This window comes from Panulirus ornatus, chromosome 28 (genome assembly GCF_036320965.1).
Source record: "Panulirus ornatus isolate Po-2019 chromosome 28, ASM3632096v1, whole genome shotgun sequence".
Classification (NCBI taxonomy): domain Eukaryota; kingdom Metazoa; phylum Arthropoda; class Malacostraca; order Decapoda; family Palinuridae; genus Panulirus; species Panulirus ornatus.
In genome coordinates this window covers 760614-779627 of record NC_092251.1, presented here as the reverse complement: position 1 = coordinate 779627, position 19014 = coordinate 760614, and the positions used below count along the sequence as shown (strand labels likewise).

General features: G+C 42.2%; 1 protein-coding gene across 8 annotated transcripts in view; it reads right to left on the bottom strand.

Moving 5' to 3' along the window:
• Window positions 1-19014, bottom strand: part of LOC139757752 (peptidylglycine alpha-amidating monooxygenase-like) — a 151173-nt gene that overhangs the window by 102995 nt on the left and 29164 nt on the right. For all 8 annotated transcript variants that reach the window (XM_071678512.1, XM_071678513.1, XM_071678517.1 and 5 more), the window contains exon 2: window positions 13365-13570. In XM_071678512.1, coding sequence (XP_071534613.1) covers window positions 13365-13526 — 162 coding nt within the window. In that variant the 5' untranslated portion in view covers window positions 13527-13570. The remainder of the gene's footprint in view (window positions 1-13364; window positions 13571-19014) is intronic.

Below are 19014 nucleotides of genomic sequence, written 5' to 3'. Positions count from 1 at the left end.
GTTCAGCACTCAAAACCTTTATCATTCCAACCTTCCACTTCTCATTTGGCTTTCCAGTTCTCCTGTTATATCCCCTTCTGACATATATCCTCTTTGTCAGTCTTTTCCAGTTCTGTTATATCCCCTTCTAACATATATCCTCTTTGTCAGTCTTTCTTCACTCACTCTTTCCATTTGTCCAAACCATTTCACCACACACTCACAAACCACATACTGTCCTCAAATATTCCATTCCCAATACATCCACCCTCCTCTGAACAGCAATATCTATAGCCCATGCCTTGCATCCGCATAATATTGTTGGGACTAATATATCTTCAAACATACCCATTTTTGCCTTCCCAGATAACACTCTCTCCACACGTTTTTCAGTGCTCGCAGAACTTTGTCCCCTCACTCATCCTATGACTCACTTCCTGTTCCATTCACTGCCATGTCTACTCCAAGATATCTAAAGACCTTCACTTCCTCCAATATTTTTTTCATTCAAACTCACATCCCTATCTAACCTGTCCCTCAATGCTGCCAAACCTAATAACCTTGTTTTTATTTATATTTACTTTCATCTTCCTCCTTTCACAAAATCTTCCAAACAAAGTTATCAACTTCTGCAGTTTCTCATTTGACTCTGCCACCAGTGCTGTATCATCAGCAAAGAACCCCTTTCAAACCCAACAGACTGCATACTTGCCCCTCTCTCCAAGACTTGCATTTACCTCCCTCACTATCCCCATCCATAAGCAATCTAACAACCATGGTGACATCACACACCCCTACCGCAGACCAGGCTTCACTAGGAACCATTCATTCTCCTATCTTCCCACTTGTACAAATGCCTTACACCCTTGAAACCTTAATAAAAAAATTTTCACTGACTCTAGCAGCTTTCCTCCCACACCGTATATTCTTAAGACCTTTCACAAGGCAACTCCATCAACCGTATCATATGCTTTCTTCAGATCCATAAATGCCACATACAAATATATTACTATATCTAATCGCTGTTTCCCATGCCTGCGAGGTAGCACCAGGAAATAGAAAAAGAATGACCCATCCACTCATATACACATATATATATACATAAAAGAAGAAAGTTAAGAGGAAATGTGAATAAGGGCAAGGTTATTAGGTACAGTAGGGTTGAGGGTCAAGTCAATTGGGAGGTAAGTTTGAATGGAGAAAAACTGGAGGAAGTAAAGTGTTTTAGATATCTGGGAGTGGATCTGGCAGCAGATGGAACCATGGAAGCGGAAGTGGATCATAGGGTGGGGGAGGGGGCAAAAATTCTGGGAGCCTTGAAGAATGTGTGGAAGTCGAGAACATTATCTCGGAAAGCAAAAATGGGTATGTTTGAAGGAATAGTGGTTCCAACAATGTTGTATGGTTGCGAGGCGTGGGCTATGGATAGAGTTGTGCGCAGGAGGATGGATGTGCTGGAAATGAGATGTTTGAGGACAATGTGTGGTGTGAGGTGGTTTGATCGAGTAAGTAACTTAAGGGTAAGAGAGATGTGTGGAAATAAAAAGAGCGTGGTTGAGAGAGCAGAAGAGGGTGTTTTGAAATGGTTTGGGCACATGGAGAGAATGTGTGAGGAAAGATTGACCAAGAGGATATATGTGTCGGAGGTGGAGGGAACGAGGAGAAGTGGGAGACCAAATTGGAGGTGGAAAGATGGAGTGAAAAAGATTTTGTGTGATCGGGGCCTGAACATGCAGGAGGGTGAAAGGAGGGCAAGGAATAGAGTGAATTGGATCGATGTGGTATACCGGGGTTGACGTGCTGTCAGTGGATTGAATCAGGGCATGTGAAGCGTCTGGGGTAAACCATGGAAAGCTGTGTAGGTATGTATATTTTGCGTGTGTGGACGTATGTATATGCATGTGTATGGGGGTGGGTTGGGCCATTTCTTTCGTCTGTTTCCTTGCGCTACCTCGCAAACGCGGGAGACAGCGACAAAGCAAAAAAAAGAAAAAAAAAATACATAAACGCCCATACATGCACATATACATATCAACATATATGTACATATGCATACACAGACATATACATATATACACACGTACATATTCATACTTGCTTGCCTTCATCTATTCCTGTCGCTACCCCAAACTACAGGAAACAGCATCATTACCCACTGCTTCAGCGAAGTAGTGCCAGGAAAAATAGACAAAAAGGCCACATTCATTCACACTCAGTCTCTAGCTGTCATGTGTAATGCACCGAAACCACAGCTCCCTATCCACATCCAGTCCCCACAGACCTTTCCATGGTTTACTCCAGACGCTTCACATGCCCTGGTTCCTTCCACTGACAGCATGTCGACCCCAGTATACCACATCGTTCAAATTCAACCTACATACATATTTATATATATATCTGCACACAATCGGAAAAAACAACAGCAGCTGAAGGCTGAAGAAGAGAGAATTGCTGCAGAGATTGCCTGGTTAGAGGAGCTACAGCACCTTCAAGAAAAACATCCAGACTTGGTGATTTGGGAAGTTCCCAATAAGCCTCCACCTCCATCATCATCATTTTCATCATCATCATTATCATCATCCTCCCCACAAACTAGGCCTCCTGCCTATAGCAGCCAGCAAAATGACCATGTCCTGCCAATAGAGCCAGCAAAATGACTGGAGCCTATAAGTCCAGCAGATACATCTAGTGCTTCACATGACTTGAGTATAGCTGATCAACGGAAATTGGCAGCAGAGGGCTTCTGTGGTGTGCCAAATTGTCAGGAAGAAGTGATGCATGTAATCAGCAGTGCCTTTACGCATCTTTATGAAGCTTGTGAAAGAGGCCTTGATCCTAGTGAACTCGAGCCTCTTCATAAACTTCTAGAATCACCAGCATCTAACAGTCTGGGGATAGAAATCCTAAACAGGATGAGGAAGCCAGTACCAGGATTTTCCACCTTCTGTTCTTTTGTCTCACACAGGAGCTTGTGTCCAAAGTATATCAGCTTCAGCATGCACCCTAGCCTCCACCTTGGGTAAAGCAACCATATCCTCCTACTCGGATGTTGTTCATATTACACACCAAGTCAAAGGCAGCGCTGTATTCGTACACTGAAGATCAAAGTAAGGTTTTGTTCAGATGGAAACCATCATCTGAAAAGGAATGTCTGATGGTTCATTGGGCTTGGAAATATCGAAATCTTGTAGATCAGATGTTGGTGAGGGAAGTTCAGGCAGAAGAATCTAGCTGGACACATTATGATGAGGATGAAGCTACCGTAAAAGCACAAGTTACCAGCAAAGTCTTACATACTCTCATTGCAGAAACTGTGACTCTGGTTATGAGTATTTTAGCTAGAAAAATTACTTACGTTACAGGACACGGAGCTTAGCTATACATCTATTGATTAATGTAAATATGTAAAATTTTTGCCGTCGAATGTTTTCACTGTGAATGTATAAAGTTTCACAGTAAATGTGCAGGTTATACGTTATTTAACAGGTATAAACTGTAGAGTATCTGCTGTTATCTGTCTGTTAGTGATACTTTTTTTTTTTTTTTTTTGCTTTGTCGCTGTCTCCCGCGTTTGCGAGGTAGCGCAAGGAAACAGACGAAAGAAATGGCCCAACCCACCCCCATACACATGTATATACATACGTCCACACACGCAAATATACATACCTACACAGCTTTCCATGGTTTACCCCAGACGCTTCACATGCCCTGATTTAATCCACTGACAGCATGTCAACCACGGTATACCACATCGCTCCAACTCACTCTATTCCTTGCCCTCCTTTCACCCTCCTGCATGTTCAGGCCCCGATCACACAAAATCTTTTTCACTCCATCTTTCCACCTCCAATTTGGTCTCCCTCTTCTCCTCGTTCCCTCCACCTCCGACACATATATCCTCTTGGTCAATCTTTCCTCACTCATTCTCTCCATGTGACCAAACCATTTCAAAACACCCTCCTCTGCTCTCTCAACCACGCTCTTTTTATTTCCACACATCTCTCTTACCCTTACATCACTTACTCGATCAAACCACCTCACACCACACATTGTCCTCAAACATCTCATTTCCAACACATCCATCCTCCTGCGCACAACTCTATCCATAGTCCACGCCTCGCAACCATACAACACTGTTGGAACCACTATTCCTTCAAACATACCCATTTTTGCTCTCCGAGATAATGTTCTCGACTTCCACACATTCTTCAAGGCTCCCAGAATTTTCGCCCCCTCCCCCACCCTATGATCCACTTCCGCTTCCATGGTTCCATCCGCTGCCAGATCCACTCCCAGATATCTAAAACACTTCACTTCCTCCAGTTTTTCTCCATTCAAACTCACCTCCCAATTGACTTGACCCTCAACCCTACTGTACCTAATAACCTTGCTCTTGTTCACATTTACTCTTAACTTTCTTCTTTCACACACTTCACCAAACTCAGTCACCAGCTTCTGCAGTTTCTCACATGAATCAGCCACCAGCGCTGTATCATCAGCGAACAACAACTGATCCACTTCCCAAGCTCTCTCATCCACAACAGACTTCATACTTGCCCCTCTTTCCAAAACTCTTGCATTCACCTCCCTAACAACCCCATCCATAAACAAATTAAACAACCATGGAGACATCACACACCCCTGCCGCAAACCTACATTCACTGAGAACCAATCACTTTCCTCTCTTCCTACACGTACACATGCCTTACATCCTCGATAAAAACTTTTCACTGCTTCTAACAACTTGCCTCCCACACAATATATTCTTAATACCTTCCACAGAGCATCTCTATCAACTCTATCATATGCCTTCTCCAGATCCATAAATGCTACATACAAATCCATTTGCTTTTCTAAGTATTTCCCACATACATTCTCCAAAGCAAACACCTGATCCATACATCCTCTACCACTTCTGAAACCACACTGCTCTTCCCCAATCTGATGCTCTGTACATGCCTTCACACTCTCAATCAATACCCTCCCATATAATTTACCAGGAATACTCAACAAACTTATACCTATGAAATTTGAGCACTCACTCTTATCCCCTTTGCCTTTGTACAATGGCACTATGCACGCATTCCGCCAATCCTTAGGCACCTCACCATGAGTCATACATACATTAAATAACCTTACCAACCAGTCAATAATACAGTCACCCCCTTTTTTAATAAATTCCACTGCAATACCATCCAAACCTGCTGCCTTGCCGGCTTTCATCTTCCACAAAGCTTTTACTACCTCTTCTCTGTTTACTAAATCATTTTCCCTAGCCCTCTCACTTTGCACACCACCTCGACCAAAACACCCTATATCTGCCACTCTATCATCAAACACATTCAACAAACCTTCAAAATACTCACTCCATCTCCTTCTCACATCACCACTACTTGTTATCACCTCCCCATTTGCGCCCTTCACTGAAGTTCCCATTTGCTCCCTTGTCTTACGCACTTTATTTACCTCCTTCCAGAACATCTTTTTATTCTCCCTAAAATTTAATGATACTCTCTCACCCCAACTCTCATTTGCCCTCTTTTTCACCTCTTGCACCTTTCTCTTGACCTCCTGTCTCTTTCTTTTATACATCTCCCACTCAATTGCATTTTTTCCCTGCAAAAATCGTCTAAATGCCTCTCTCTTCTCTTTCACTAATAATCTTACTTCATCATCCCACCACTCACTACCCTTTCTAATCAACCCACCTCCCACTCTTCTCATGCCACAAGCATCTTTTGCGCAATCCATCACTGATTCCCTAAATACGTCCCATTCCTCCCCCACTCCCCTTACTTCCATTGTTTTTCACCTTTTTCCATTCTGTACTCATATATATATATATTTCATATATATTTATTTTATTTATTATACTTTGTCGCTGTCTCCCGCGTTTGCGAGGTAGCGCAAGGAAACAGACGAAAGAAATGGCCCAACCCCCCCCCATACACATGTACATACACACGTCCACACACGCAAATATACATACCTACACAGCTTTCCATGGTTTACCCCGGACGCTTCACATGCCCTGATTCAATCCACTGACAGCACGTCAACCCCTGTATACCACATCGCTCCAATTCACTCTATTCCTTGCCCTCCTTTCACCCTCCTGCATGTTCAGGCCCCGATCACACAAAATCCTTTTCACTCCATCTTTCCACCTCCAATTTGGTCTCCCTCAACTCCTCGTTCCCTCCACCTCCGACACGTATATCCTCTTGGTCAATCTTTCCTCACTCATTCTCTCCATGTGACCAAACCATTTCAAATCACCCTCTTCTGCTCTCTCAACCACGCCCTTTTTATTTCCACACATCTCTCTTACCCTTACGTTACTTACTCGATCAAACCACCTCACACCACACATTGTCCTTAAACATCTCATTTCCAGCACATCCATCCTCCTGCGCACAACTCTATCCATAGCCCACGCCTCGCAACCATACAACATTGTTGGAACCACTATTCCTTCAAACATACCCATTTTTGCTTTCCGAGATAATATATATATATATATATATATATATATATATATATATATATATATATATATATATATATATATATATATATTTTTTTTTTTATACAATTCGCCATTTCCCGCATTAGCGAGGTAGCGTTAAGAACAGAGGACTGGGCCTTAGAGGGAATATCCTCACCTGGCCCCCTTCTCTGTTCCTTCTTTTGGAAAATTAGAAAAAAAAAAACGAGAGGGGAGAATTTCCAGCCACCCGCTCCCTCCCCTTTTAGTCGCCTTCTACGACACGCAGGGAATACGTGGGAAGTATTCTTTCTCCCCTAACCCCAGGGATATATATATATATATATATATATATATATATATATATATATATATAAACGCCCATACACTAACATATACACACACACAGACATATACACATATACACATGTACATACGTATTCTACTCGCTTGCCTTCATCCATTCCTGTCACCACCCCACCCCACATGAAACAGCATTGCTACCTCCTGCTTCAGCAAGGTAGCACCAGGGAAACAGGCCAAAAAGGCCACATTCATTCACGCATTGTCTCCAGCTGTCATATGTAATGCACCAAAACCAAAGTTTCCTTACCACATCCATGCCCCATAGACCTTTCCATGGTGTACCCCAGACATTTCATATACCCTGGTTCATTACACTGACAGCACATTAACCCAGTATACTATATCATATAGTTTCAATTCCCTCTATTCCGTGCACACCTTTCAACCTCCTGCAAGTCCAGGCCCTGCTCAGTAAAAATCTTTTTCACTATCCTTCCATCTCCAAAGTGGTTTCCCCGTTCTCCCAGCTCCTTCCACTCCTGATCCATATATCCTCTTTGTCAACCTTTCCTCACTCATTCTCTCTACATGTCCAAAACATTTCAACATACCCTCTTCTGCTCTCTCAACCACAGTCTTTGTATTACCACTCATCCCTCTTACCCTTTCATTACTTACCTGAGGCCCCTCACATCACATACTGTCCTCAAACATTTCATTTCCAACACATCCACTCTCCTCCACACAACCCTATCTTTAGCTTATGCCTTGTAATCATATAATAATGTTAGGACTACTATTCCTTTAAGCATACCCATTTTTGCTCACCAAGATAATGTTCTCTCCTTCCACACATTCCACACATATATATATATTATCTATTTATTTTGCTTTGTCGCTGTCTCCCACGTTTGCGAGGCAGCGCAAGGAAACAGACGGAAGAAATGGCCCAACCCACCCACATACACATGTATATACATACACGTCCACACACGCAAATATACATACCTATACATCTCAATGTACACATATATATACACACACAGACATATACATATATACACATGTACATAATTCATACTGTCTGCCTTTATTTATTCCCATCGCCACCTCGCCACACATGGAATAACATCCCCCTCCGCCCTCTTGTGTGCGAGGTAACGCTAGGAAAAGACAACAAAGGCCCCATTCGTTCACACTCAGTCTCTAGCTGTCATGTAATAATGCCCGAAACAACAGCTCCCTTTCCACATCTAGGCCCCACACAACTTTCCATGGTTTACCCCAGACGCTTCACATGCCCTGATTCAATCCACTGACAGCACGTCAACCCCAGTATACCACATCGATCCAATTCACTCTATTCTTTGCCCGCCTTTCACCCTCTTGCATGTTAAGGCCCCGATCACTCAAAATCTTTTTCACTCCATCTTTCCACCTCCAATTTGGTCTCCCACTTCTCCTCGTTCCCTCCACCTCCGACACATATATCCTCTTGGTCAATCTTTCCTTACTCATTCTCTCCATGTGCCCAAACCATTTCAAAACACCCTCTTCTGCTCTCTCAACCACGCTCTTTTTATTTCCACACATCTCTCTTACCCTTACATTACTTACTCGATCAAACCACCTCACACCACACATTGTCCTCAAACATCTCATTTCCAGCACATCCATTCTTCTGCGCACAACTCTATCCATAGCCCATGCCTCGCAACCATACAACATTGTTGGAACCACTATTCCTTCAAACATACCCATTTTTGCTTTCCAAGATAATATACTCGACAAACATTCTTCAAGGCTCCCAGGATTTTCGCCCCCTCCTCCAACCTATGATTCACTTCCGCTTCCATGGTTCCATCCGCTGCCAGATCCACTCCCAGATATCTAAAACATATTACTTCCTCCAGTTTTTCTCCATTCAAACTTACCTCCCAACTGACTTGACCCTCAACACTACTGTACCTAATAACCTTGCTCTTATTCACATTTACTCTGAACTTTCTTCTTTCACACACTTTACCAAACTCAGCTTCTGCAGTTTCTTACATGAATCAGCCACCAGCACTGTATCATCAGCGAACAACAACTGACTCACTTCCCAAGCTCTCTCATCCACAACAGACTGCATACTTGCCCCTCTTTCCAAAACTCTTGCATTCACCTCCCTAACAACCCCATCCATAAACAAATTAAACAACCATGGAGACATCACACACCCCTGCCGCAAACCTACATTCACTGAGAACCAATCACTTTCCTCTCTTCCTACACGTACACATGCCTTACATCCTCGATAAAAACTTTTCACTGCTTCTAACAACTTGCCTCCCACACCATATATTCTTAATACCTTCCACAGAGCATCTCTATCAACTCTATCATATGCCTTCTCCAGATCCATAAATGCTACATACAAATCCATTTGCTTTTCTAAGTATTTCTCACATACATTCTTCAAAGCAAACACCTGATCCACACATCCTCTACCACTTCTGAAACCACACTGCTCTTCCCCAATCTGATGCTCTGTACATGCCTTCACACTCTCAATCAATACCCTCCCATATAATTTACCAGGAATACTCAACAAACTTATACCTCTGTAATTTGAGCACTCACTCTTATCCCCTTTGCCTTTGTACAATGGCACTATGCACGCATTCCGCCAATCCTCAGGCACCTCACCATGAATCATACATACATTAAATAACCTTACCAACCAGTCAACAATACAGTCACCCCCTTTTTTAATAGATTCCACTGCAATACCATCCAAACCTGCTGCCTTGCCGGCTTTCATCTTCATCAAAGCTTTTACTACCTCTTTTCTGTTTACCAAATCATTTTCCCTAACCTTCTCACTTTGCACACCACCTCGACCAAAACACCCTATATCTGCCACTCTATCATCAAACACATTCAACAAACCTTCAAAATACTCACTCCATCTCCTTCTCACATCACCATTACTTGTTATCACCTCCCCATTTGCACCCTTCACTGAAGTTCCCATTTGCTCCCTTGTCTTACGCACTTTATTTAACTCCTTCCAGAACATCTTTTTATTCTCCCTAAAATTTAATGATACTCTCTCACCCCAACTCTCATTTGCCCTCTTTTTCACCTCTTGCACCTTTCTCTTGACCTCCTGTCTCTTTCTTTTATACATCTCCCACTCATTTGCATTTTTTCCCAGCAAAAATCGTCCAAATGCCTCTCTCTTCTCTTTCACTAATAATCTTACTTCTTCATCCCACCACTCACTACCCTTTCTAATCAACCCACCTCCCACGCTTCTCATGCCACAAGCATCTTTTGCGCAATCCATCACTGATTCCCTAAATACATCCCATTCCTCCCCCACTCCCCTTACTTCCATTGTTCTCACCTTTTTCCATTCTGTACTCAGTCTCTCCTAGTACTTCCTCACACAAGTCTCCTTCCCAAGCTCACTTACTCTCACCATCCTCTTCACCCCAACATTCACTCTTCTTTTCTGAAAACCCATACAAATCTTCACCTTAGCCTCCACAAGATAATGATCAGACATCCCTCCAGTTGCACCTCTCAGCACATTAACATCCAAAAGTCTCTCTTTCGTGCGCCTGTCAATTAACACGTAATCCAATAACGCTCTCTGGCCATCTCTCCTACTTACATACGTATACTTATGTATATCTCGCTTTTTAAACCAGGTATTCCCAATCACCAGTCCTTTATCAGCACATAAATCTACAAGCTCTTCACCATTTCCATTTACAACACTGAACACCCCATGCATACCAATTTATTCCCTCAACTGCCACATTACTCACCTTTGCATTCAAATCACCCATCACTATAACCCGGTCTTGTGCATCAAAACCACTAACACACTCATTCAGCTGCTCCCAAAACACTTGCCTCTCATGATCTTTCTTCTCATGCCCAGGTGCATATTCACCAATAATCACCCATCTCTCTCCATCAACTTTCAGTTTTACTCATATTAATCGAGAAATTACTTTCTTACATTCTATCACATACTCCCACAACTCCTGTTTCAGGAGTACTGCTACTCCTTCCCTTGCTCTTGTCCTCTCACTAACCCCTGACTTTACTCCCAAGACATTCCCAAACCACTCTTCCCCTTTACCCTTGAGCTTCGTTTCACTCAGAGCCAAAACATCCAGGTTCCTTTCCTCAAACATACTACCTATCTCTCCTTTTTTCACATCTTGGTTACATCCACACACATTTAGACACCCCAATCTGAGTCTACGAGGAGGATGAGCACTCCCCGCGTGACTCCTTCTGTTTCCCATTTTTAGAAAGTTAAAATACAAGGAGGGGAGGATTTCTGGTCCCCCGCTCCCGTCCCCTCTAGTCGTCTTCTACGACACGCGAGGAACGCGTGGGAAGTATTCTTTCACCCCTATCCCCAGGGATAATATATATATATATATATATATATATATATATATATATATATATATATATATATATATATATATATATATACATACATATACACACATACACACATATATATATATATATATATATATATATATATATATATATATATATATATATATATATATATATATATATATATTTTTTTTTTTTTTTTTTCTATACTATTTGCCATTTCCCGCATTAGCGAGGTAGCGTTAAGAACAGAGAACTGGGCCTTAGAGGGAATATCCTCACCTGACCCCCTTCTCTGTTCCTTCTTTTAGAAAATTAAAAAAAAAACAAGAAAGGGGAGGATTTCCAGCCACCCGCTCCCTCCCCTTTTAGTCGCCTTCTACGACACGCAGGGAATACATGGGAAGTATTCTTTCTCCCCTATCCCCAGGGATACATATATATATATATATATATATATATATATATATACATATGAAAAACTGTAAGAAATGATTTAGAAAACTGAAACTTCTAACTTGAAATGAAATGAAAAATGAATGTCACATAATGGTTCAACCTCTGGCTATGGAAAAGGGAAATGTATAATTTATTTACACAAACGTCAATAGTAGTTTTCATCAATTTAACCACTGTATCATACTGCCTGGTCCACTTCTCTTATCATGAAACTGGAATATTGGCTTATGATGTTTCTCAATTGTCTTCATTACACAAAGTATAACCATATCTTGGATACATAAGGGTAGGTAGTTGGTCATCCGCCATAATAAAGCCTTGACAGACCAAAAGTTTATCTGGACCTCAACTTTTCCAGTACATTCATGAAAAACGCCTTTTTGCTTTCCATCGCTATCACTTTGAAAAATGCTCCCTTCGTTCACATTTCAATGAAAGAAAAAGCTTCAATGTCTATGCTACATTCTTTTCCAATTTCACTATTTTCTTGTCAGAGCACCATGTATGAAAACTATCACTCCAGTAACACAACTATAAACATTTACTTCCCCTTTAAAAATTTCTGGGGAAGTCTGTCTCGATACACTGCGGGTCACTCTACCACCTGGCGAGGTTTGTGTAGCAATGGTTCTTAATTCACAAAAGTAGTAGCATCACTGGTGGGCGGAAGAACATTCTTGCAACCAAAGCGAGGATCACAGTCCGTGCAACTACTTGTACCACCACGTCCAAGAATGTTCACCCGAAGCGGTTCCGTGCACCTAGGTTGCTTCTTTTCCACCCTGTGACTGTTTAATACTAAACAGAACAGTTTTGTAATGCAAGCCCCTTCTCCAGGCTGGCACAGGACCATTCCAGCGCCTGCTATTGCTGGTTGTGGGTCTGGGCCTGGCAGCTGACACCATTGAGTTATTCGTTGTGGCCTACGTTATCCCATCAGCAGAGGTGATATATATATATAGTTATCCCTGGGGATAGGGGAGAAAGAATACTTCCCACGTATTCCCTGCGTGTCGTAGTAGGCGACTAAATGGGGAGAGAGCGGGGGGCTGGAAATCCTCCCCTCTCATTTTTTTTTTTTTTTAATTTTCCAAAAGAAGGAACAGAGAAGGGGGCCAGGTGAGGATATTCCCTCAAAGGCCCAGTTCTCTGTTCTTAACGCTACCTCGCTAACACGGGAAATGGCGAATTGTTTGAAAGAAAAGAATATATAGTTATATATATCCCTGGGGATAGGGGAGAAAGAATACTTCCCACGTATTCCCTGCGTGTCGTTGAAGGTGACTAAAAGGGGAGGGAGCAGGGGGCTAGAAATCCTCCCCTCTCATTTCTAATCTTCCCAAAGAAGGAACAGAGAAGGGGGCTAAGTGAGGATTTCCCTCAAAGGCTCAGTCCTCTGTTCTTAACGCTACCTCGCTAACACGGGAAATGGCGAATAGTATAAAAGAAGTTATATATACATAATGCAGTAGGTCACAGTGATGCACGTGATCTGGTATTTGCTGATAACCACGAGGAAAAATGAAACATGATAGATGACTGCACTTTCATGTATAATCACATCACCAGGGGAGATACAAGAATGAGATGGAAGACTTATATATATAAAAGACAGGAGGCACTAGGATGCTGTTGGTGCACAAGTTCATGACAACATAGAGTGAAATAACAACCTACAGTATCATCTTGAATGGCATAGAATGTCTATAACACCTACCACTTTTGGAGTAACTCCAGGCATGGTGAAGTTTCTCGTGTATGTAGGAGTTACAGGCTCTCCTCGCTCTGCGAAGTTGCGGCCATTTGCTTGGGGAACAGTCAGCAATGCTAAAAACACTGTTCCCAGCCATATATTTCGTGTTAGTGCTATGCTTTCCATCTTGAATTACCTTTCACAACACTATTTCCATAAGCTGCAACCACCTATAAGATAAAATTTGAAACTCTGTAATATCAAAATAAAAGATACTATACTATTCAGAAGTTTTTCTAATCATTAGCAGCTGTATATCAAACATTCAAATGTGTAATTATCTATCTATACAGTAAAGGAAGATGGCTCAACTTATCTCAGACTTTATCATAAAACTTTTGCATGCTGTCAGTTTCCACAATTTCATCAACTAACTTATTCCATTCATCCAATACTTATCTAATTTAAAAGTACTTCTTTACATCCTTTCCAGCAAGCTTCTTGCTAAGCTTTCAGTAATGTTCTCTTATTGCCATCTTTTTATTTTTCAAATGCCATGCAATGTTAGTTACACACACACAAAGATTCCTGTAGCTTATTTCTTGCCAGATTATATTCATGCTGAGACCTTTCCTTGCTATGTCCCGCTGAATTTCGTTAACCATGCATCAGACTTAAACGACACACACACACAAACACACACAAATAAAATATTTTTCTGAATGGCATGCTGAAGTCAAGTATAGTACCTACAGCCTTATCTGAAGCACACACTAAAGACCATGAAAAGAGTGAAGTCTGGACCCTATATTACAAAATTAAAGATGTGACAAAACATGAAGATGGATTGTACAGGTTGAGTGTCCCATATCTGAAATGCCTGGAACCAAAAGTGTTTCGAATTTTGGATTTTTTTTTTGGACTTTGGATTTTTTTTTTTTTTTTTTTTTTTTTTGCCGCTGTCTCCCGCGTTTGCGAGGTAGCGCAAGGAAACAGACGAAAGAAATGGCCCAACCCACCCCCATACACATGTATATACATACGTCCACACACGCAAATATACATACCTACACAGCTTTCCATGCTTTACCCCAGACGCTTCACATGCCTTGATTCAATCCACTGACAGCACGTCAACCCCGGTATACCACATCGCTCCAATTCACTCTATTCCTTGCCCTCCTTTCACCCTCCTGCATGTTCAGGCCCCGATCACACAAAATCTTCTTCACTCCATCTTTCCACCTCCAATTTGGTCTCCCTCTTCTCCTCGTTCCCTCCACCTCCGACACATATATCCTCTTGGTCAATCTTTCCTCACTCATTCTCTCCATGTGCCCAAACCATTTCAAAACACCCTCTTCTGCTCTCTCAACCACGCTCTTTTTATTTCCACACATCTCTCTTACCCTTACGTTACTTACTCGATCAAACCACCTCACACCACACATTGTCCTCAAACATCTCATTTCCAGCACATCCATCCTCCTGCACACAACTCTATCCATAGCCCACGCCTCGCAGCCATACAACATTCTTGGAACCACTATTCCTTCAAACATACCCATTTTTGCTTTCCAAGATAATGTTCTCGACTTCCACACATTCTTCAAGGCTCCCAGAATTTTCGCCCCCTCCCCCACCCTATGATCCACTTCCGCTTCCATGGTTCCATCCGCTGCCAGATCCACTCCCAGATATCTAAAACACTTAACTTCCTACAGTTTTTCTCCATTCAAACTCACCTCCCAATTGACTTGACCCTCAACCCACTGTACCTAATAACCTTGCTCTTATTCACATTTACTCTGAACTTTCTTCTTTCACACACTTTACCAAACTCAGTCACCAGCTTCTGCAGTTTCTCACATGAATCAGCCACCAGCGCTGTATCATCAGCGAACAACAACTGACTCACTTCCCAAGCTCTCTCATCCCCAACAGACTTCATACTTGCCCCTCTTTCCAAAACTCTTGCATTCACCTCCCTAACAACCCCATCCATAAACAAATTAAACAACCATGGAGACATCACACACCCCTGCCGCAAACCTACATTCACTGAGAACCAATCACTTTCCTCTCTTCCTACACGTACACATGCCTTACATCCTCGATAAAAACTTTTCACTGCTTCTAACAACTTGCCTCCCACACCATATATTCTTAATACCTTCCACAGAGCACCTCTATCAACTCTCCTCTATCAACTCTATCATATGCCTTCTCCAGATCCATAAATGCTACATACAAATCCATTTGCTTTTCTAAGTATTTCTCACATACATTCTTCAAAGCAAACACCTGATCCACACATCCTCTACCACTTCTGAAACCACACTGCTCTTCCCCAATCTGATGCTCTGTACATGCCTTCACCCTCTCAATCAATACCCTCCCATATAATTTACCAGGAATACTCAACAAACTTATACCTCTGTAATTTGAGCACTCACTCTTATCCCCTTTGCCTTTGTACAATGGCACTATGCACGCATTCCGCCAATCCTCAGGCACCTCACCATGAGTCATACATACATTAAATAACCTTACCAACCAGTCAACAATACAGTCACCCCCTTTTTTAATAAATTCCACTGCAATACCATCCAAACCTGCTGCCTTGCCGGCTTCCATCTTCCGCAAAGCTTTTACTACCTCTTCTCTGTTTACCAAATCATTTTCCCTAACACTCTCACTTTGCACACCACCTCGACCAAAACACCCTATATCTGCCACTCTATCATCAAACACATTCAACAAACCTTCAAAATACTCACTCCATCTCCTTCTCACATCACCACTACTTGTTATCACCTCCCCATTTGCGCCCTTCACTGAAGTTCCCATTTGCTCCCTTGTCTTACGCACTTTATTTACCTCCTTCCAGAACATCTTTTTATTTCAGTTTTCTAAATTGTTTCTTACATTTTTCATATGTATATATATCTGAGTGTGTGTGTGTGTGTGTGTGTGTGTGTGTGTGTGTGTGTGTGTGTGTGTGTGTGTGTGCGTGCGTGCGTGCGTGCGTGCGTGTGTGTGTGTATATATATATATATGTATTATCCCTGGGGATAGGGGTGAAAGAATACTTCCCACGCATTCCTCGCGTGTCGTAGAAAGCGACTAGAGGGGACGGGAGCGGGGGGCCAGAAATCCTCCCCTCCTTGTATTTTTTTTAACTTTCTAAAATGGGAAACAGAAGGAGTCACGCGGGGAGTGCTCATCCTCCTCGAAGGCTCAGACTGGGGTGCCTAAATGTGTGTGGATGTAACCAAGATGTGAAAAAAGGAGAGATAGGTAGTATGTTTGAGGAAAGGAACCTGGATGTTTTGGCTCTGAGTGAAACGAAGCTCAAGGGTAAAGGGGCAGAGTGGTTTGGGAATGTCTTGGGAGTAAAGTCAGGGGTTAGTGAGAGGACAAGAGCAAGGGAAGGAGTAGCAGTACTCCTGAAACAGGAGTTGTGGGAGTATGTGATAGAATGTAAGAAAGTAATTTCTCGATTAATATGGGTAAAACTGAAAGTTGATGGAGAGAGATGGGTGATTATTGGTGCATATGCACCTGGGCATGAGAAGAAAGATCATGAGAGGCAAGTGTTTTGGGAGCAGCTGAATGAGTGTGTTAGTGGTTTTGATGCACGAGACCGGGTTATAGTGATGGGTGATTTGAATGCAAAGGTGAGTAATGTGGCAGTTGAGGGAATAATTGGTATACATGGGGTGTTCAGTGTTGTAAATGGAAATGGTGAAGAGCTTGTAGATTTATGTGCTGAAAAAGGACTGATGATTGGGAATACCTGGTTTAAAAAGCGAGATATACATAAGTATACTTATGTAAGTAGGAGAGATGGCCAGAGAGCGTTATTGGATTACGTGTTAATTGACAGGCACGCGAAAGAAGAGACTTTTGGATGTTAATGTGCTGAGAGGTGCAACTGGAGGGATGTCTGATCATTATCTTGTGGAGGCTAAGGTGAAGATTTGTATGGGTTTTCAGAAAAGAAGAGTGAATGTTGGGGTGAAGAAGGTGGTGAGAGTAAGTGAGCTTGGGAAGGAGACTTGTGTGAGGAAGTACCAGGAGAGACTGAGTACAGAATGGAAAAAGGTGAGAACAATGGAAGTAAGGGGAGTGGGGGAGGAATGGGATGTATTTAGGGAATCAGTGATGGATTGCGCAAAAGATGCTTGTGGCATGAGAAGAGTGGGAGGTGGGTTGATTAGAAAGGGTAGTGAGTGGTGGGATGAAGAAGTAAGAGTATTAGTGAAAGAGAAGAGAGAGGCATTTGGACGATTTTTGCAGGGAAAAAATGCAATTGAGTGGGAGATGTATAAAAGAAAGAGACAGGAGGTCAAGAGAAAGGTGCAAGAGGTGAAAAAAAGGGCAAATGAGAGTTGGGGTGACTTTGGAATATTTGCATATATATAATGAAATGTGGAAAATAAGATGGTATGGAAACAAACAGGTTAATACAAAGTCTATGTTTGTCTGCTGGTCACGTCAGGCAGCGGAGATCGCTGTGAGAGGGTGGAGGCAGCAGGACAAGCGATCCAATCAGAAAGCGACACGCCATGGCGTCCAACAGAGTGATCATCACTTGTTGGGGAACACAGTATCGCCGAATGCTGGAATCAGTATTACTGAGGAACACCGTTGAACGGTCGAAACGTTGAGGTATGTCTCAGCTATAACCCGTTTGTTTCCATACAATCCTGTTTTCCACATTTGTCATGGTGGATAATAGATAATATCTTGGGGATGTGACCCAAGTCTAAACACAATATCCATTTATGTTTCATATACAACTTATAGCCTGAAGGTAAAGTATATATTGTAAATGATTTGCGCATGAAACAAAGTTTGTGTAACACTAAACCATCAGAAAGCTGAGTCACGTCAGCCGCCCAAGTGGACAATCTGTGTTTGCTTGGCATCACCTTCACTCCTGAATGAATTTATATGCTACTGATAAGCAATCATTTTACAATTTTACAATTATATACAATTAGCGGTGACGATATTTCGCAACAAACTGGCGCCAACAGAACACCAGAGCCCAGCATGGGCAAGTGAGCTTAAGTGGATATGACCGGTGTAGACCCCGTCGCTCACCAGCGTGACGAAGGGTATTCGAGTACAAAGTATTCAAATAGTTATTTCCTACTAGCCAGGCTCATAGCCTAGCAGCAACATTCCCACCTGTTGCACAGGGGTCCCGGGTTCGATGCTGGCTGTTGTTTATATATTCTATGAAGGTGCGCGTTCCTATGCACTTTGGTCGTATATATATACGGGCCTTTGTTGTCTTTTCCTAGCGCTACCTTGCACACATGAGGGGAGGGAGGGGGATGTTATTCCATGTGTGTTAGGTGGCGATGGGAATGAATAAAGGCAGACAGTGTGAATTGTGTGCATGAGTATATATGTATGTGTCTGTGTGTGTATATATATGTGTACATTAAGATGTATAGGTATGTATATTTGCGTGTGTGGATGTGTATGTATATACACATGTATGGGGGTGGGTTGGGCCATTTCTTTCATCTGTTTCCTTGCGCTACCTCGCAAACGTGGGAGACAGTGACAAAGCAAAATAAAAAAAAATAATAATAATATATATATACATATGTGAGAAACTGCAAAAGCTGGTGACTGAGCTTGGTAAAGTGTGTGA